This window comes from Oncorhynchus mykiss, chromosome 27, assembly GCF_057628025.1.
Source record: "Oncorhynchus mykiss isolate SJ-2025 chromosome 27, ASM5762802v1, whole genome shotgun sequence".
Lineage (NCBI taxonomy): Eukaryota > Metazoa > Chordata > Actinopteri > Salmoniformes > Salmonidae > Oncorhynchus > Oncorhynchus mykiss.
This window is the reverse complement of record NC_143048.1, coordinates 29988498-30009629: the sequence shown is the minus strand read 5'-3', so window position 1 is coordinate 30009629 and position 21132 is coordinate 29988498. Positions and strand designations below refer to the sequence as shown.

The following is a 21132-nucleotide window of genomic DNA, read 5'->3' as shown; positions in this document are numbered from 1 at the left end:
GAGTCCATTATCTGTGTTTAATCAAAGGTTAGGGTCGCTGTTTCCGCTCTCCCTCCCTCCCTCCCTCCCTCACACACACACAACACACACACACCACTGGGTGTGGCAGACTCTGTTCCTACCGCCACCCACTGTGCACCACTTGTTCATTTGCATAACTGACGTGAAATGCCCCTGTGCTTCTCAGTATGGGATCCCCCCCCCCCCCAACCCCCACAACACACACACACAACCGAACATTCACACCTACATGAGAGCAATCCCATCGATATAAACACACACACACACACACACACACAGACAGAGGGACACACACACACACACACAGACAGAGGGACACATACACCTATTTGGGACACAAACAGTCCCATTTGGGCCCAACAGGGGGTGAGGCAGTGACAGAGGGGTTTGACAAAGGCCAACCATATGTCTGCCTGCTTTATGGAGCAGAAGAGCTGAGGCCCTGGGAGGTCAATAATGCAGCCCAGAAACATGCCTTCATCTGGACTCTAAACACGCTGGGGTGGGGCCTCCCCATGGGTTACTGCCACTAACACACCACCACAAACTGCCTGGAGAGAGTGGGCGGGCAGACACACACATGTATAAAGTCAGAACATCTGCTGTCTCAGCCACAGCCTGTCACCAAGGGAGTACCCCAAGGCTCCATCCTAGGCCTCATGCTCTTCTCAATTTACATCAACAACATAGCTAAGGCAGTAGGAAGCTCTCACATCCATTTATATGCAGGTGATACAGTCTTATACTCAGCTGGCCACTCCCCGGATTTTGTGTTAAACGCTCTACAACAAAGCTTTCTTAGTGTCCAACAAGCTTTCTCTACCTCTGAGGGTTTAGAGCTTGAGGTAGTTACCTCATACAAGTACTTGGGAGTATGGCTAGACGGTACACTGTCATTCTCTCATAACATATCAAAGCTGCAGGCTAAAGTTAAATCTAGACTTGGTTTCCTCTATCGTAATCGCTCCTCTTTCACCCCAGCTGCCAAACTAACCCTGATTCAGATGACCATCCTACCCATGCTAGATTATGGAGATGTAATTTATAGATTGGCAGGTAAGGGTGCTCTCGGGCGGCTAGATGTTCTTTACCATTTGGCCATCAGATTTGCCACCAATGCTCCTTATAGGACACATCACTGCACTCTATACTCCTCTGTAAACTGGTAATCTCTGTATACCTGTTGCATACCTGTATACCTGACGCCCTGGTTAATGCTTATTTAAAAAACCCTCTTAGGCCTCATTCCCCTCTATCTGTGATATTTACTGCAGCCCTCATCCTCCACATACAACACCCGTTCGGCCAGTCACATTCTGTTAAAGGTCCACAAAGCACACACATCCCTGGGTGAAGAGATGACTCCGGGATGCTGGCCTTCTAGGCAGAGTTACAAAGAAAAAGCCACATCTCAGACTGGCCAATAAAAATAAAAGATGGGCAAAAAGAATGCAGACACTGGACAGAGGACCTCTGCCTAGAAGGCCAGCATCCCGGAGTCGCCTCTTCACTGTTGACGTTACGACTGGTGTTTTGCGGGTACTATTTAATGAAGCTGCCAGTTGAGGACTTGTGAGGCGTCTGTTTCTCAAACTAGGCACTCTAATGTATTTGTCCTCTTGCTCAGTTGTACACCGGGGCCTCACACTCATCTTTATATTCTGGGTAGGGCCAGTTTGCGCTGTTCTGTGAAGGGAGTAGTACACAGCGTTGTACGATATCTTCCGTTTCTTGGCAATTTCTCGCATGGAATAACCATCATTTCTCAGAACAAGAATAGACTGATGAGTTTCAGAAGAAAGTTTTTTGCTTCTGGCCATTTTGAGCCTGTAAACGAACCCACAAATGCTAATCTCCAGATACTCAACTAGTCTAAAGAAGGCCAGTTTTCAGCTGTGCTAACATAATTGCAAAAGGGTTTTGTAATGATCAATTAGCCTTTTAAAATGATAAACTTGGATCAGCTAACACAACGTGCCATTGGAACACAGGAGTGATGGTTTCTGATAATGGGCCTCTGTACGCCTATGTAGATATTCCATAAAAAAATCAGCCACTTTCAGCTACCATAGTCATTCACAACATTAACAATGTCTACAATGTCAGATTTCCAAGATGGCGTAGTAGTGCAGACGTGTTTTGTTCGTCCTCTCGTGTACTTTTGTATTTTTCGTCTTTTTTGTGTATATTTCAATTTCAATTTCAATCTTCTCCATTTTAGTTCAATTATACTTTCAGGTAACCTGCCTCACCCAATGTGATACGGAACAGATATTATTTTAAATTTTTAGACCTTATAGCAAGAACCACCTAGCCATCAGAAGCTAATTAGCTACAAGCTATTTAGTCATTGTTAGCCACTGCTAGCGGCCTTTACCTTCTGCACAGATACCAGACCCTTTTTTTTGCCTGGATAATGCTCGCCAGCCTACCAGTAACAGACTGTCTCTCCACTACAACACCGGATTCCTGCCGTAATCCCTGGACCATTACTCCTGATCTTCACAGCTAGCTAGCACCCACCGAGTTACCCAGTACCGAAGCTATCCCTGAGGCCCACCTCCCGACCTACTCAGTTGTTCACCCGGACTCCACTCAAACACGGCTAGAACACACTACTCCACCGGATCCTTGCCGTAAGCTCTGGACCTTGGCACCGGATCACCGCTGCTACCGAGTGGCTATAGTGGCCAATGCCCCTGCCCCGAAGCTAGCACCAGTTAGCCGTAAGCCAGGCGCATCTCCCGGCTAGAAAACTAAATTACTACAACTACAATACCTCTTTCGCCATCTGGCTTGGATCCTTAGTCAACACGGCGCACCTCCACACCACAACGACTGGTCTGCCAACAAATACTCCATCCGCTGTGCCTTCAACCAGTCTCCTTCGGACGTCGGAGCAGACGCTTCTACTAGCCCCAGGTTACTAACTTTAAACGCTGTGTCTTCCGCGTGCTAGCGTAGTAACAACTACCCCGCGGCTTCCCTGTTCCATCTATTGCTGTTCACTGGACCCTATGATCACTTGGCTACATAGCTGATGCCTGCTGGACTGTCCATTAATCACGGTACTCCATTCTGTTTATTTTTTTGTTTATCTGTCGACCCCAGCCACGAACTCAGGCCCTGTGTGTAGTTAACTGACCCTCTCTGCCCATTCATCGCTATTTTACCTGTTGTTGTTTAAGCTGATTAGCTGTTGTTGTCTCACCCGTTGTTGTCTTAGCTATCTCTCCAAATAAACACCTGTGATTACTTTATGCCTCGCTGTATGTCTCTCTCATATGTCAATATGCCTTGTATACTGTAGTTTAGGTTAGTTTACAATGGAGCCCCTAGTTCCACTCATTATACCTTTGATACCTCCTTTGTCCCACCTCCCACACATGCGGTGACCTCACCCATTACAACCAGCTTATCCAGAGATACAACCTCTCTTATCATCACTCACTGCCTGGGCTTACCTCTGCTGTACCCGCACCCCACCATACCCATCTGCACATTATGCCCTGAATCTATTCTACCACATTATGCCCTGAATCTATTGTCCCCAACGCTCTAGGCGGCCAGTTTTGATAGCCTTTAGCCGTACTCTCATCCTACTCCTCCTCTGTTCCTCGAGTGATGTGGAGGTAAACCGAGTCCCTGCGTGTCCCCAGGCACCCTCGTTTGTTGACTTCTGTGATCGAAAAAGCCTTGGTTTCATGCATGTCAACATCAAAAGCCTCCTCCCTAAGTTTGTTTTACTCACTGCTTTAGCATACTCCATCAACCCTGACGTCCTTGCCGTGTCTGAATCCTGGCTTAGGAAGGCCTCCAACAATTCTGAGATTTCCATACCCAACTACAACATTTTCCGTCAAGATAGAACTGCCAAAGGGGGAGGAGTTGCAATCTACTGCAGAGAGAGCCTGCAAAGTTCTGTCATGCGTTCCAGGTCTATACCCAAACAGTTTGAACTTCTCATTTTAAAAATGAACCTCTCCAGAAATAAGTCTCTCACTGTTGCCACCTGCTATCGACCCCCCTCCGCTCCCAGCTGTGCCCTGGACACCATTTGTGAATTGATCGCCCCCCATCTAGCTTCAGAGTTCATTCTGTTAGGTGACCTAAACTGGGATATGCTTAACACCCCGGCAGTCCTACAATTTAAGCTAGATGCCCTCAATCTCACACAAATCATCAAGGAACCCACCAGGTACAACCCTAAATCCGTAAACATAGGCACCCTCATAGACATTATCCTGACCAACTTGCCCTCCAAATATACCTCTGCTGTTTTCAATCAGGATCACAGCGATCACTGCCTCATTGGCTGTCTCCGCTATGGGTCCGGGGTCAAAACACTTCTGCGACCAGGCCTTTCTAATCGACCTGGCCCGGGTATTCTGAAAGGATATTGACCTCATTCCGTCAGTCGAGGATGCCTGGTCATTCTTTAAAAGTAATTTCCTCACCATCTTAGATAAGCATGCCCTTGGTTCACTCCAGACCTGACTGCCCTAGACCAGCACAAAAACATCCTGTGGCGGACTGCAATAGCATTGAATAGTCCCCGCGATGTGCAACTGTTCATGGAAGTCAGGAACCAATACACGCAGTCAGTGAGGAAAGCAAAGACTAGCTTTTCCAAGCAGAAATTTGCATCCTGTAGCTCTAACTCCAAAAAGTTTTGGGACACTGTAAAGTCCATGGAGAACAAGAGCACCTCCTCCCAGCTGCCCACTGCACTGAGGCTAGGTAACACGGTCACCACTGATAAATCCATGATAATCAAATTTCTCAACAGCAGGCCATGCCTTCCTCCTGGCTACTCCTACCCCGGCCAACAGCTCCACCCCGGCCAACAGCTCCGCCCCCCCCACGCAGCTACCCGCCCAAGCCTCCCCAGCTTTTCCTTCACCCAAATCCAGACAGCAGATGTTCTGAAAGAGCTGCAAAACCTGGACCCGTACAAATCAGCTGGGCTAGACAATCTGGACACTCTCTTTCTAAAACTATCTGCCGCCATTGTTGCAACCCCTATTACCAGCTTGTTCAACCTCTCTTTCGTATCGTCCGAGATCCCTAAAGATTGGAAAGCTGCCGCGGTCATCCTCCTCTTCAAAGGGGGTGACACCCTAGACCCAAACTGTTACAGACCTATGTCCATCCTGCCCTGCCTATCTAAAGTCTTCGAAAGCCAAGTTAATAAATCCCACCGTACCTTCTCCGCTGTGCAATCCGGTTTCCGAGCCAGTCACGGGTGCACCTCAGCCACGCTCAAGATACTAAACGATATCATAACCGCCATCGATAAAAGACAGTACTGATTTCATCGACCTGGCCAAGGCTTTCGACTGTCAATCACCGTATTCTTATCGGCAGACTCTATAGCCTTGGTTTTTCTAATGACTGCCTCGCCTGGTTCACCAACTACTTTGCAGATGGAGTTCAGTGTGTCAAATCGGAGGGCCTGTTGTCCGGACCACTGGCAGTCTCTATGGGGGTACCACAGGGTTCAATTATCGGGCTGACTCTTTTCTCTGTATATATCAATGATATCGCTCTTGCTGCGGGCGATTACCTGATCCACCTCTACGCAGACGACACCATTCTGTATTCTTCTGGCCCTTCCTTGGACATTGTGTTAACTAACCTCCAAACGAGCTTCAATGCGATAAAACACTCCTTCCGTGGCCTTCAACTGCTCTTAAACGCTAGTAAAATCAAATGCATGCTTTTCAACCGTTCGCTGCCCGCACCCGCCCGCCCGACTAGCATCACTACCCTGGACGGTTCTGACCTAGAAAAGTGTAGACAACTATAAGTACCTAGGTGTCTGGCTAGACTGTAAACTCTCCTTCCAGACTCATATTAAACATCTCCAATCCAAAATCAAATCAAGAATCTGCTTCCTATTTCGCAACAAAGCCTCCTTCACTCATGCTGCCAAACTTACCCTAGTAAAACTGACTATCCTACCGATCCTCGACTTCGGCGATGTCATCTACAAAATACCTTCCAATACTCTACTCAGCAAACTGGATGCAGTCTATCACAGTGCCATCCGTTTTGTTACCAAATCCCCTTAAAACACCCACCGCTGTGACCTGTATGCTCTAGTCGGCTGGCCCTCGCTGCATATTCGTCGCCAGACTTATCTCAGTTCACTGGTCACGATAACAACACCCACCCGTAGCACACGTTCCAGCAGGTATATCTCACTCATCATCCCCAAAGCCAACACCTCGTTTTGCCACCTTTCCTTCCAGTTCTCTGCTGCCAGTGACTGGAACGAATTGCAAAAATCACTGAAGTTGTAGACTTTTATTTCCCTCACCAACTTTAAACATCAACTATCTGAGCAGCTAACCGATCACTGCAGCTGTACATAGTCCATCTGTAAATAGCCCTCCCAATCTACCTACCTCATCCTCATACTGTTCTTGCACATCACATCATTTATCACTCCAGTGTTAATCTGCTAAATTGTAATTATTCACTCCTATGGCCTATTTATTGCCTACCTCCTCATGCCTTTTACACACACTGTATATAGACTTTCTTTTTTCTACTGTGTCATTGGCTTGTTTATTGTTTAATCCATGTGTAACTCTGTGTTGTTGTCTGTGTCACACTGCTTTGCTTTATCTTGGCCAGGTCACAGTTGCAAATGAGAACTTGTTCTCAACTAGCCTACCTGGTTAAATTCAATGTTATTTTAATGGACAAAAAAATGTGACCCCAATCTTTTGAACGGTAGTGTATAAATATTTTGTATTATTATTTTTAAACCCCTGTCCCAGCCTTTTGCCTTTTAGTAGTCTGTCATTGTAAATAAGAATTTGTTCTTAACTGACTTGCCTAGTTAAATAATGGTTAAATAAATAAAATAAATAAGTAAAATATACACTCACTCATAGATACACACAAAGTCTGTTCTCACAGTGGGCACTCACTGAGTTTCTGTACCTGCTTATAGGCAAAAGGGTGTCAGTCAGTCTGTTCTCGCAGTGGGCACTCACTGAGCTTCTCTACCTGCTGAGAGGCAAAATGGTGTCAGACAGAGAAAGAAACAAAAACACACATCTACTGTGTTCCAGAACAGTACGTGTGCCCCTCTTGTGTTCCCCTCCTGTGTCCCCCTCCTGTCATTCAGACAGTCAAGATTTATGTGGAGCTCTGGCCCCTGTGTGTCATAGTCAGAGGGAGAAGAAAAACTACACACACTTTTTACAAGACCTTTGTGTGGGTCTCATCTTTCTGTCACCCTCAATTAATTTCTCTAATTGTTTGCAAACCCTGTGCCGTCCCATCTCTTTCCCCACTTCATCCCACCCAGCCCCCCCGACCCTCTCCCCTCACCCACCCTCCCTCCTTCTCCCCCACCCTCCCTCCCTCCCTCCCTCCCTCCCTCCCTCCTTCTCCCCCACCCACCCTCCCTCCTTCTCCCCCACCCACCCACCATCCCTCCTTCTCCCCCTCCTCCACACACCCTCCCTCCCTCCTTCTCCCCCACCCACCCACCCACCCACCCACCCTCCCTCCTTCTCCCTCACCCACCCTCCCTCCTTCTCCCTCCCTCCTTCTCCCCCTCCCCACACACCCTCCCTCCTTCTCCCCCACCCACCCACCCACCCTCATTCTCCCCCACCCTACTTCTCCCCCACCCACCCTCACTCCCTCTTTCTCCCCCACCCTCCCTCTGGCAGTGTGTGTAAGGCCCATGTTGCTGGGTTCTATTGACAAGACCCAGACAACTGCATCCAATCCCATTAACCAGATGAGCTGGTGTCCAATGAGGCTGAAACAGTAATGACAACACCAGTGTCTCTTTACAACCTCTCCTCCTCTCCCTCTTATTCCCACCTTCCTCTCTGCTCATCCATCTGTCACTATCACTCACGCTCGTCTCAAGGGGAAGAGTGTGTGTGTGTGTTTAGACTGTGGGTAGGAGCTGTAGGACCATTATTACAGAGGGTAATATCTGCAAGTATTCTGGAGGGACAATGTATTTTATCTTAACAATGAGCATTACAATCCAGTCTTCTAGTGTTTTTTTATTCCCATCCCATGATGATTCAGGGCTATTGTTTTATCATTAGAATACATTTAACTAAAGCCTTTTCATTTCTGTCTAATCTCCCAGGTCTCCTAAAGCTACCTACCACCTCACACAACAACTCCATATGGGATTAGATTTTCACACACATCTACAACAAATGAATAAAACAGGTGTTTTATTCAACAGAGTAAACAAACTCAAACACAAAACCATTCGAAGCTGCAACAACAACACATTGATCTGTACTGATTATTAGAGGTATAAAAGAACAGACATTGTCTCAGTCTTCCTCCTTTCTCTCTTTCTCTTGAACTTCCCCTCTTCTCAATTAATTTCACTTCAGAAGTGCTTTGTTGGCGAGACACTTGGAATGCTTTGATTTAATATGCAGTGCACGCATCAAAAATAAAAACAGAAAACAACGTGGAACGGAGTCTCGCAGTTGGAGACATGGCCACTTGTCCTGAGGGCAGAATGGATATGTTCACTCTGTGGGACCCCTCAACTCATTAAGCACAACTTTACATTACTGTGAAGGGAAAATACTGTTTGAATACATGACTGAAATATATTTTTTACTTCTACTCGTCTGAGTCACTCTTGGACCCTTCCTTTATGCCCCCCTTTCTATCCATCTCTCCTCTCTTCCCCCCGCCCATACTCTGTCTCTCTCCTCTAACCTGCTTGTATCTCCTTTCTCTTCATTTTCTATCCATCTCTCCTCTCTTCCCCCCGCCCATACTCTGTCTCTCTCCTCTAACCTGCTTGTATCTCCTTTCTCTTCATTTTCTATCCATCACTCCTCTCTTCCCCCCACCCATACTCTGTCTCTCTCCTCTAACCTGCTTGTATCTCCTTTCTCTTCATTTTCTATCCATCTCTCCTCTCTTCCCCCCGCCCATACTCTGTCTCTCTCCTCTAACCTGCTTGTATCTCCTTTCTCTTCATTTTCTATCCATCACTCATCTCTTCCCCCCACCCATACTCTGTCTCTCTCCTCTAACCTGCTTGTATCTCCTCTCTTCCCCCCGCCCACTCTCTCTCTCTCTCTCCTCTAACCTGCTTGTATCTCCTTTCTCTTCATTTTCTATCCATCTCTCCTCTCTTCCCCCCGCCCATACTCTGTCTCTCTCCTCTAACCTGCTTGTATCTCCTTTCTCTTCATTTTCTATCCATCACTCATCTGTTCCCCCCGCCCATACTCTGTCTCTCTCCTCTAACCTGCTTGTATCTCCTTTCTCTTCATTTTCTATCCATCACTCCTCTCTTCCCCCCACCCATACTCTGTCTCTCTCCTCTAACCTGCTTGTATCTCCTCTCTTCCCCCCGCCCATACTCTGTCTCTCTCCTCTAACATGCTTGTATCTCCTCTCTTCCCCCCACCCATACTCTGTCTCTCTCCTCTAACCTGCTTGTATCTCCTTTCTCTTCATTTTCTATCCATCACTCCTCTCTTCCCCCCCCGCCCATACTCTGTCTCTCTCCTCTAACCTGCTTGTATCTCCTCTCTTCCCCCCACCCATACTCTGTCTCTCTCCTCTAACCTGCTTGTATCTCCTTTCTCTTCATTTTCTATCCATCACTCCTCTCTTCCCCCCACCCATACTCTGTCTCTCTCCTCTAACCTGCTTGTATCTCCTTTCTCTTCATTTTCTATCCATCACTCCTCTCTTCCCCCCGCCCATACTCTGTGTCTCTCCTCTAACCTGCTTGTATCTCCTCTCTTCCCCCCGCCCATACTCTGTCACTCTCCTCTAACCTGCTTGTATCTCCTTTCTCTTCATTTTCTATCCATCACTCCTCTCTTCCCCCCACCCATACTCTGTCTCTCTCCTCTAACCTGCTTGTATCTCCTTTCTCTTCATTTTCTATCCATCACTCCTCTCTTCCCCCCACCCATACTCTGTCTCTCTCCTCTAACCTGCTTGTATCTCCTTTCTCTTCATTTTCTATCCATCTCTCCTCTCTTCCCCCCGCCCATACTCTGTCTCTCTCCTCTAACCTGCTTGTATCTCCTTTCTCTTCATTTTCTATCCATCACTCATCTCTTCCCCCCACCCATACTCTGTCTCTCTCCTCTAACCTGCTTGTATCTCCTCTCTTCCCCCCGCCCACTCTCTCTCTCTCTCTCCTCTAACCTGCTTGTATCTCCTTTCTCTTCATTTTCTATCCATCTCTCCTCTCTTCCCCCCGCCCATACTCTGTCTCTCTCCTCTAACCTGCTTGTATCTCCTTTCTCTTCATTTTCTATCCATCACTCATCTGTTCCCCCCGCCCATACTCTGTCTCTCTCCTCTAACCTGCTTGTATCTCCTTTCTCTTCATTTTCTATCCATCACTCCTCTCTTCCCCCCACCCATACTCTGTCTCTCTCCTCTAACCTGCTTGTATCTCCTCTCTTCCCCCCGCCCATACTCTGTCTCTCTCCTCTAACCTGCTTGTATCTCCTCTCTTCCCCCCACCCATACTCTGTCTCTCTCCTCTAACCTGCTTGTATCTCCTTTCTCTTCATTTTCTATCCATCACTCCTCTCTTCCCCCCCCGCCCATACTCTGTCTCTCTCCTCTAACCTGCTTGTATCTCCTCTCTTCCCCCCACCCATACTCTGTCTCTCTCCTCTAACCTGCTTGTATCTCCTTTCTCTTCATTTTCTATCCATCACTCCTCTCTTCCCCCCACCCATACTCTGTCTCTCTCCTCTAACCTGCTTGTATCTCCTTTCTCTTCATTTTCTATCCATCACTCCTCTCTTCCCCCCGCCCATACTCTGTGTCTCTCCTCTAACCTGCTTGTATCTCCTCTCTTCCCCCCGCCCATACTCTGTCACTCTCCTCTAACCTGCTTGTATCTCCTTTCTCTTCATTTTCTATCCATCACTCCTCTCTTCCCCCCACCCATACTCTGTCTCTCTCCTCTAACCTGCTTGTATCTCCTTTCTCTTCATTTTCTATCCATCACTCCTCTCTTCCCCCCCCGCCCATACTCTGTCTCTCTCCTCTAACCTGCTTGTATCTCCTTTCTCTTCATTTTCTATCCATCTCTCCTCTCTTCCCCCCGCCCATACTCTGTCACTCTCCTCTAACCTGCTTGTATCTCCTTTCTCTTCATTTTCTATCCATCACTCCTCTCTTCCCCCTGCCCATACTCTGTCTCTCTCCTCTAACCTGCTTGTATCTCCTCTCTTCCCCCCGCCCACTCTCTCTCTCTCCTCTAACCTGCTTGTATCTCCTTTCTCTTCATTTTCTATCCATCACTCCTCTCTTCCCCCCCCGCCCATACTCTGTCTCTCTCCTCTAACCTGCTTGTATCTCCTTTCTCTTCATTTTCTATCCATCACTCCTCTCTTCCCCCCCCGCCCATACTCTGTCTCTCTCCTCTAACCTGCTTGTATCTCATCTCTTCCCCCCGCCCACTCTCTCTCTCTCCTCTAACCTGCTTGTATCTCCTTTCTCTTCATTTTCTATCCATCACTCCTCTCTTCCCCCCCCGCCCATACTCTGTCTCTCTCCTCTAACCTGCTTGTATCTCCTTTCTCTTCATTTTCTATCCATCTCTCCTCTCTTCCCCCCGCCCATACTCTGTCACTCTCCTCTAACCTGCTTGTATCTCCTTTCTCTTCATTTTCTATCCATCACTCCTCTCTTCCCCCTGCCCATACTCTGTCTCTCTCCTCTAACCTGCTTGTATCTCCTCTCTTCCCCCCGCCCATACTCTGTCTCTCTCCTCTAACCTGCTTGTATCTCCTTTCTCTTCATTTTCTATCCATCACTCCTCTCTTCCCCCCACCCATACTCTGTCTCTCTCCTCTAACCTGCTTGTATCTCCTTTCTCTTCATTTTCTATCCATCACTCCTCTCTTCCCCCCCCGCCCATACTCTGTCTCTCTCCTCTAACCTGCTTGTATCTCCTTTCTCTTCCTTTTCTATCCATCTCTCCTCTCTTCCCCCCGCCCATACTCTGTGTCTCTCCTCTAACCTGCTTGTATCTCCTTTCTCTTCATTTTCTATCCATCTCTCCTCTCTTCCCCCCGCCCATACTCTGTCTCTCTCCTCTAACCTGCTTGTATCTCCTTTCTCTTCATTTTCTATCCATCACTCCTCTCTTCCCCCCACCCATACTGTGTCTCTCTCCTCTAACCTGCTTGTATCTCCTTTCTCTTCATTTTCTATCCATCACTCCTCTCTTCCCCCCGCCCATACTCTGTGTCTCTCCTCTAACCTGCTTGTATCTCCTCTCTTCCCCCCGCCCATACTCTGTCACTCTCCTCTAACCTGCTTGTATCTCCTTTCTCTTCATTTTCTATCCATCTCTCCTCTCTTCCCCCCGCCCATACTCTGTCTCTCTCCTCTAACCTGCTTGTATCTCCTTTCTCTTCATTTTCTATCCATCACTCCTCTCTTCCCCCCACCCATACTCTGTCTCTCTCCTCTAACCTGCTTGTATCTCCTCTCTTCCCCCCACCCATACTCTGTCACTCTCCTCTAACCTGCTTGTATCTCCTTTCTCTTCATTTTCTATCCATCACTCCTCTCTTCCCCCCGCCCATACTCTGTCTCTCTCCTCTAACCTGCTTGTATCTCCTCTCTTCCCCCCGCCCACTCTGTCTCTCTCCTCTAACCTGCTTGTATCTCCTTTCTCTTCATTTTCTATCCATCTCTCCTCTCTTCCCCCCGCCCATACTCTGTGTCTCTCCTCTAACCTGCTTGTATCTCCTTTCTCTTCATTTTCTATCCATCTCTCCTCTCTTCCCCCCGCCCATACTCTGTCACTCTCCTCTAACCTGCTTGTATCTCCTTTCTCTTCATTTTCTATCCATCACTCCTCTCTTCCCCCCACCCATACTCTGTCTCTCTCCTCTAACCTGCTTGTATCTCCTTTCTCTTCATTTTCTATCCATCACTCCTCTCTTCCCCCCCCCACCCATACTCTGTCTCTCTCCTCTAACCTGCTTGTATCTCCTTTCTCTTCATTTTCTATCCATCACTCCTCTCTTCCCCCCCCGCCCATACTCTGTCTCTCTCCTCTAACCTGCTTGTATCTCCTTTCTCTTCATTTTCTATCCATCTCTCCTCTCTTCCCCCCGCCCATACTCTGTCACTCTCCTCTAACCTGCTTGTATCTCCTTTCTCTTCATTTTCTATCCATCACTCCTCTCTTCCCCCTGCCCATACTCTGTCTCTCTCCTCTAACCTGCTTGTATCTCCTCTCTTCCCCCCGCCCATACTCTGTCTCTCTCCTCTAACCTGCTTGTATCTCCTTTCTCTTCATTTTCTATCCATCACTCCTCTCTTCCCCCCACCCATACTCTGTCTCTCTCCTCTAACCTGCTTGTATCTCCTTTCTCTTCATTTTCTATCCATCACTCCTCTCTTCCCCCCCCGCCCATACTCTGTCTCTCTCCTCTAACCTGCTTGTATCTCCTTTCTCTTCCTTTTCTATCCATCTCTCCTCTCTTCCCCCCGCCCATACTCTGTGTCTCTCCTCTAACCTGCTTGTATCTCCTTTCTCTTCATTTTCTATCCATCTCTCCTCTCTTCCCCCCGCCCATACTCTGTCTCTCTCCTCTAACCTGCTTGTATCTCCTTTCTCTTCATTTTCTATCCATCACTCCTCTCTTCCCCCCACCCATACTGTGTCTCTCTCCTCTAACCTGCTTGTATCTCCTTTCTCTTCATTTTCTATCCATCACTCCTCTCTTCCCCCCGCCCATACTCTGTGTCTCTCCTCTAACCTGCTTGTATCTCCTCTCTTCCCCCCGCCCATACTCTGTCACTCTCCTCTAACCTGCTTGTATCTCCTTTCTCTTCATTTTCTATCCATCTCTCCTCTCTTCCCCCCGCCCATACTCTGTCTCTCTCCTCTAACCTGCTTGTATCTCCTTTCTCTTCATTTTCTATCCATCACTCCTCTCTTCCCCCCACCCATACTCTGTCTCTCTCCTCTAACCTGCTTGTATCTCCTCTCTTCCCCCCACCCATACTCTGTCACTCTCCTCTAACCTGCTTGTATCTCCTTTCTCTTCATTTTCTATCCATCACTCCTCTCTTCCCCCCGCCCATACTCTGTCTCTCTCCTCTAACCTGCTTGTATCTCCTCTCTTCCCCCCGCCCACTCTGTCTCTCTCCTCTAACCTGCTTGTATCTCCTTTCTCTTCATTTTCTATCCATCTCTCCTCTCTTCCCCCCGCCCATACTCTGTGTCTCTCCTCTAACCTGCTTGTATCTCCTTTCTCTTCATTTTCTATCCATCTCTCCTCTCTTCCCCCCGCCCATACTCTGTCACTCTCCTCTAACCTGCTTGTATCTCCTTTCTCTTCATTTTCTATCCATCACTCCTCTCTTCCCCCCACCCATACTCTGTCTCTCTCCTCTAACCTGCTTGTATCTCCTTTCTCTTCATTTTCTATCCATCACTCCTCTCTTCCCCCCCCCCGCCCATACTCTGTCTCTCTCCTCTAACCTGCTTGTATCTCCTTTCTCTTCATTTTCTATCCATCACTCCTCTCTTCCCCCCACCCATACTCTGTCTCTCTCCTCTAACCTGCTTGTATCTCCTCTCTTCCCCCCACCCATACTCTGTCACTCTCCTCTAACCTGCTTGTATCTCCTTTCTCTTCATTTTCTATCCATCACTCCTCTCTTCCCCCCGCCCATACTCTGTCTCTCTCCTCTAACCTGCTTGTATCTCCTCTCTTCCCCCCGCCCACTCTGTCTCTCTCCTCTAACCTGCTTGTATCTCCTTTCTCTTCATTTTCTATCCATCTCTCCTCTCTTCCCCCCGCCCATACTCTGTGTCTCTCCTCTAACCTGCTTGTATCTCCTTTCTCTTCATTTTCTATCCATCTCTCCTCTCTTCCCCCCGCCCATACTCTGTCACTCTCCTCTAACCTGCTTGTATCTCCTTTCTCTTCATTTTCTATCCATCACTCCTCTCTTCCCCCCACCCATACTCTGTCTCTCTCCTCTAACCTGCTTGTATCTCCTTTCTCTTCATTTTCTATCCATCACTCCTCTCTTCCCCCCCCGCCCATACTCTGTCTCTCTCCTCTAACCTGCTTGTATCTCCTTTCTCTTCATTTTCTATCCATCTCTCCTCTCTTCCCCCCGCCCATACTCTCTCTCCTCTAACCTGCTTGTATCTCCTCTCTTCCCCCCGCCCATACTCTGTCTCTCTCCTCTAACCTGCTTGTATCTCCTTTCTCTTAATTTTCTATCATCACTCCTCTCTTCCCCCCACCCATACTCTGTCTCTCTCCTCTAACCTGCTTGTATCTCCTTTCTCTTCATTTTCTATCCATCACTCCTCTCTCCCCCCCCCGCCCATACTCTGTGTCTCTCCTCTAACCTGCTTGTATCTCCTCTCTTCCCCCCGCCCATACTCTGTCTCTCTCCTCTAACCTGCTTGTATCTCCTTTCTCTTCATTTTCTATCCATCACTCCTCTCTTCCCCCCCGCCCATACTCTGTGTCTCTCCTCTAACCTGCTTGTATCTCCTCTCTTCCCCCCGCCCATACTCTGTCTCTCTCCTCTAACCTGCTTGTATCTCCTTTGCTGTACTCCCCCTCTCTCTTTGCCCACCTTTTCTGTCTTTACCCTTCTCCTATATTTTTTGCATTCATCTTTTTCCGGAAGATTCCACATTGAATCTTTGAAGGGGCACTCCTTAATTATACAATAAAGCCTTGTTAAAAACTGAAAAAGTCATCGTTCCCCCCTCCTCTCTCGATCTCTCTTGCCAGGGTTCTCCATAACTACATGCTGTGGCGGATTGTAGCAGCTCTCAGTGAACACCTGTCCACGGCGTTCCGGAGCACCATCCATGAGTTTTCCCGGGAGATTGACGGTACGGAGCGTCAACTGGAGCTGGGGAGGCTGTGTTTCACCCAGGCCAACAAACACTTCGGCATGGCCCTGGGAGCACTCTTCGTCCAACAGCACTTCTCCTCTCACAGCAGGGCCAAGGTGGGGCAGCTTCTCTCTCTGTCTCTCACTCTCTCCTCACAGCAGTGGTGTAAAGTACTTATTAAGTAGTATTTGGGGTATCTGCACTTTTTACTTTTTCTATTTTAGACATTTTTTACTTTACTACATTCTTAAGAAAATAATGTACTTTTTACTCTATACATTTTCCAACACCCAAAAAGTAGTCATTACATTTTGAATGCTTAGCAGGACAGGAAAATAGTCTGATTCACACTTATCAGGAGAACATCCCTGGTTATCCCTACTGCATCTGATCTGGCAGACTCACTATACACAAATGCTTTGTTTGTAAATTATGAGTGTGCAGCTAGCAATCCATAAAAATAATAATTACATTTAAAAAATAGTGATGCCTGGGTTTGCTTAATATAAGGAATTTGAAATGATTTATACTTTTAGACTTTTATATTATATAATATAAAGGTAAAAAATAAGTATTTAGCAATTACATGTACTTTTGATACTTAAGTACATTTAAAACCAAATTATTTTAGACTTTTACTCAAGTAGTATTTTACTGGGTGACTTTCACTTGAGTCATTTTCTATTAAGGTATCAACTTTCACTCAAGTATGATAAATGGGTACTTTTTCCACCACTGCCTCAAGGCAGGGCAGCTTCTGTCTCTGTCCCTCTTTCTTTCTTTTTGTAATGGCCTGGTGATTCTATATGAAGTAGAACTGAAAATGCCTCTATCTCCATCCCACCCTAAGCCTTCCATCATCACACCATATCCCTCTCTATCCTAGTCTGCTTGTATATAGTAGCTTGTTCATTCTAGGGGACGTGGTTTCCAATGGCATTCCTAACCCCTCTGACCCTTATCTTTATTTAAGCTCTTCATCATCTCTCACTCCCCCCTTCCTTTCTCCCCCCTCTTTCCCTCACTTGTGTTCAATGCCAACATAGCCTCAACCCCCAAACCCTAGCCATTGTATGTAGGAATTTCCTTCATATTACAGCTAACCCATCCTTTCAGTTTCAGATCTATGAAAAGTCCCTGGGAATAGGAAGAAGGGTCCATCTGACTTTGGGCTTACCTGATACAGCTATCTCTCTGGCCCATTCCCAATAGAATCCTTAAAAACAACTGACCTCTAACCCCTGTTCTCTTCCTTCAGGTACAGGAGCTGGTAGAGGACATAAAGCACTCACTGAACCTCCGGCTGCAAGAGCTGGACTGGATGGATGAGGTGACCAAGGAGGCAGCCAGGGCCAAGGTCAGGATACCACACTATCTCAAATAGGCCTACTGTAGTGCAACGTAGGATGAAAGCAGGGGTTGTCTTATTCTGGATCAGTTTAATACTGGTTTATTAAATCCCCATCTCAGTATGTTGTCTGATACGTTCAGAATGTAAAGTCTTAATCCTTTTAGAGCACTTGCTGAAACAAAAGTGCTCCAGTGTAATCCCATTATAACAGTCTGCTTGATTAGCTGGTCGTGTGCGTGTGGTCTATGAAGGATATGTCGGCTCAATATGTGCAAAGTCTCTTTCAGTCTCTCGTCCCCTCTTTTCTCTGACCCTTTCCTCCCTTCCCTCTCTCAGCTGCAGCATATGATGGTGATGACAGGCTATCCAGACTTCCTACTCAAACCAGAGCTCATAGACCAGGAGTATGGGGTGAGACCACTTTTACTCACAGACGTACTCGCTCTCTTTCTCTCGCTCTCATTGACTCTCTCCATCTCTGTTATTTGTTCTCCAGTTTGATGTGGATGAAAATACCTATTTCAAAAACATCCTCAACAGTATTAATTTTAACATCAAGATGTCTGTCAAGAAGATCCACAAGCAGGTGGACAAGACCGCGTAAGTGATGCTTTCAACTGCTCCAGATGTTCAGTCTCACAATAACACAACTACACACAGATTCAAAGTTCTATGCACCTCTTGACACACAACCTTACATTTTATGACAAGAGTAATTGAAGTGAAGATTATACAAGTGATGTACCTACAAATTGAAGAAACCATAAGCTCGTCTTTTGTGTAGCTTAAAATGTGCTCCTAGGACGGAACTCAAATCTGAGCTTGTGTCCGAACAAGCTGAAGCCCTCCACCCAGTACTGCCAAATCATGACTTCCTCTATCACAAATATACTCCTTTCATCATTAATCTCTCCCTCTGCAGAGAAAACATGTCCTCATCCCTCCACCCGTCTGCCCATCTCTCCGCTGTCTGTAGGGCCATCCGTCTTTCCAACCAGAACAAGGGCATCTCTGAATTTCAAAGTTATTAATTTGGGAAATGTCCTCAAATCGATGCGCCTGGATTTAAAGATTATGACGAAGAGAGTGTTTTCTTATGCAGACAGGAATGATCAATATTGGACTAATTATAGAATATTTTCACCTTAAAAAAAACTCAAACGTTTTGAAACAAATTGCCTGTGACACTTAAGTGTCTTTGTGTCTCTTGTTGTTTGAAGATGTTTAGTGAATGTAGGATTAATACATCTCTGATTGACTTTGTTTCCCTCTCAGGTGGCTCCTTCCCCCTCAGGCCCTCAATGCCTACCATCTCCCAAACAAGAACCAAATGGGTGAGTCAGTGTGTGATCCCATAGCACATCAACGCTCTTAGTGTATACAAGATAACACACTCCCTCTTCTTCTTTCTGGTCAATCCATGTGATGAGGCACCCACATGCCCTAACACACTTATTCTGCATTCACTTACTTACACCAGCCCCCCACACACACTGTCATCTCCCCTCAGTCTTGGCCTCTAGTGGTGTCTGTATCTGCCTCGAGGATTTACTTCACAGAAAAATCAATGGTGAGTTACAGAGCAGGCAGCAGAGGACAGAGAGGGCCAGACAAACACAGCCATCAGCCACAAGAGCTAATGGTTACCATACCTCTATCTACTCCTCTTATACTGCATCACTGCCTCCCTACCCCTCTCTTTATCTTCTGCTATCACCTCTTTCTTTATTTGTAGTATTTCCCGCTGGAATCCTTCAGCCCACGCTGTACGACCCCGACTTTCCACAGTGAGTACAACTCTGAATATTTTAATCAACTGCTAATTAAGACACTGATTAGTTGTATCAAGTGAGTTAGTTAATGGCCTACTAGACTGGAACGAAAGCCTGCACCCGCTGTACTGTAGCACTCCAGGACAACCCTTCTACAGCATTACCAATGCTTTCCTCCTACATTACCCCTCGTATTCTACCTCCAAACCATTCCGCTTTCCGTTAATGGTCACAGTTATACTGCAACCCTCAACTCTCACAGCACGGTATTATTTATTCACATACTTATTCCATTAGAAGTGATCACCACCACTCCACATAAACGACCGCTGCATCCACCCATGCATACTGATGAATGGAATATGATAGATGTGCGTGGTCCCGTTCCCTGCAGTTATTACTACAGTATCCCTAACCTGCCATATAGACTGAGGCTAGCCCAGCGCTGCTATCAGGCCCCAGGTAATGAAGCCTCACTCAGACAGTTATTTTATTCAGGTTTGGAGGGCAACTCTCAGCAGGGTATCGACATCCTGTCAGAAAGTCATTTTCAGACTTAGCCATGTGGATAGCCCCGAGCCTCTGGCCGTCCCTGCATCGTATCAGTCTCCATCTGCATGGTCTACCAGACTACACTAAACACTCCTCACCCACCCGGGTCAAGGAGAGGTGGCCAGGACTCTCACGCTCTTCAGTTATTAATAACAGTTAGATATGATGTCAACAGGTCAGATTATGATGTATGTAATACTCTACTGTCCCCTTCAGGACGGGGGTTAGAACTGCAGGCTGAACAGAAGTTTATCAGTTTGTGTTATACTGTGTTATTATAAATATACATTATGTTGATGTCCTCAAATGTTAAGTGATTAGTAACTCATCCCTCCCCTATCCCCCTCTAGATCTCTGAACTATGGAGGAATAGGAGCCATCATCGGTCATGAGCTGACACATGGATATGATGACTGGGGTGAGAGAACTTCCCCTTGTCTTAAATGTGTCCTAGAAAACCCTCAAATCCAATAGGGTATGAACAGTTGTAGCCTAACAGTAGTAAAACTGTAATGTCAGGATAATATCAGTTCTGAATAAGGGGTTCATGTCTTTGTCCACATTGGTCATCCTAACTTAAGCCTCTTGCCCCCCATCTAAGTGGGTTGTCACTATCAGGCCATGCTGCAAGGTACGGAAGTTCCGCCTCCCCCTATCCCAACCAATGAAATCAGTCAAATTACTTCAGACATAGTAAAAGGCTATAGCCAACTGTACCTTGCAGCGTGGCCAAATAGTGACCCCCATGCTAAGTGATGTCATCTTACTCTTAGGGGGACAGTATGATCGCCACGGCAACCTGAAGCAGTGGTGGACGGAGGAGTCATACAAGAAGTTTCAGAAGAAAGCAGAGTGCATCGTCAAACTCTACGACAACTTCACCGTCTATAACCAGAAAGTGGGTGCATAGCATACCTTGTTGTACTGCTTACTGGACACTCACACACACCTGTAATGGGAGTTGTAATGGTATATTTCCCCTGTGTGTCTGCAGGTGAATGGCCGTCTGACTCTGGGGGAGAATATAGCAGACATGGGAGGCCTTAAACTGTCTTATTTTGTGAGTGAACTCTTCCAATAGACTGTGCTAGCTGTCAATCATGACTGATTACTCTCTGTCAGGGATCTATTCAATCTGCATTACGGAAGTTCAGCTTTAACGCATCTTTGACATTTAAAATAAATGTTCCTGCTTTAGAGGAGAATGCATTCATGGTAAACACTATGTTGGCTCAATCGGAAATTATCTTTAAGTTTCTATCACATTGAATAGAGCCCTCAGTCACTGTCTCTATGGACTAATGACAAGCTGTCTGTAAACCCAGAACTCAAATCTCATCTCTCTCTCTCTCTATCCATTTCTGTTTCACTCTCTCCAGGCATATCAGAAGTGGATCAGAGAACATGGTCCAGAAAGACCTCTCCCTGGACTCAAATACACACATGAACAATTACTCTTCATCGCCTTCGCACAGGTACAAACTATGTAGTGTTGTTTCGGCCTGGGAATCTTTTTGTTGTTGCAGTGGGAGTAAAGACGATAT

The 21132-nt window shown here is 46.8% G+C and overlaps 1 protein-coding gene across 2 annotated transcripts in view; it reads left to right on the top strand.

Moving 5' to 3' along the window:
* LOC110507149 (endothelin-converting enzyme-like 1) overlaps positions 1 to 21132 on the top strand; it is a 36093-nt gene that overhangs the window by 13268 nt on the left and 1693 nt on the right. For both annotated transcript variants that reach the window (XM_036965095.2, XM_090223852.1), the window contains exons 7-16: positions 15807 to 16029; positions 17172 to 17270; positions 17601 to 17675; positions 17761 to 17864; positions 18540 to 18598; positions 19000 to 19051; positions 19939 to 20006; positions 20362 to 20486; positions 20583 to 20648; positions 20968 to 21063. In XM_036965095.2, the coding sequence (XP_036820990.1) occupies positions 15807 to 16029; positions 17172 to 17270; positions 17601 to 17675; positions 17761 to 17864; positions 18540 to 18598; positions 19000 to 19051; positions 19939 to 20006; positions 20362 to 20486; positions 20583 to 20648; positions 20968 to 21063 (967 nt within the window). The remainder of the gene's footprint in view (positions 1 to 15806; positions 16030 to 17171; positions 17271 to 17600; positions 17676 to 17760; positions 17865 to 18539; positions 18599 to 18999; positions 19052 to 19938; positions 20007 to 20361; positions 20487 to 20582; positions 20649 to 20967; positions 21064 to 21132) is intronic.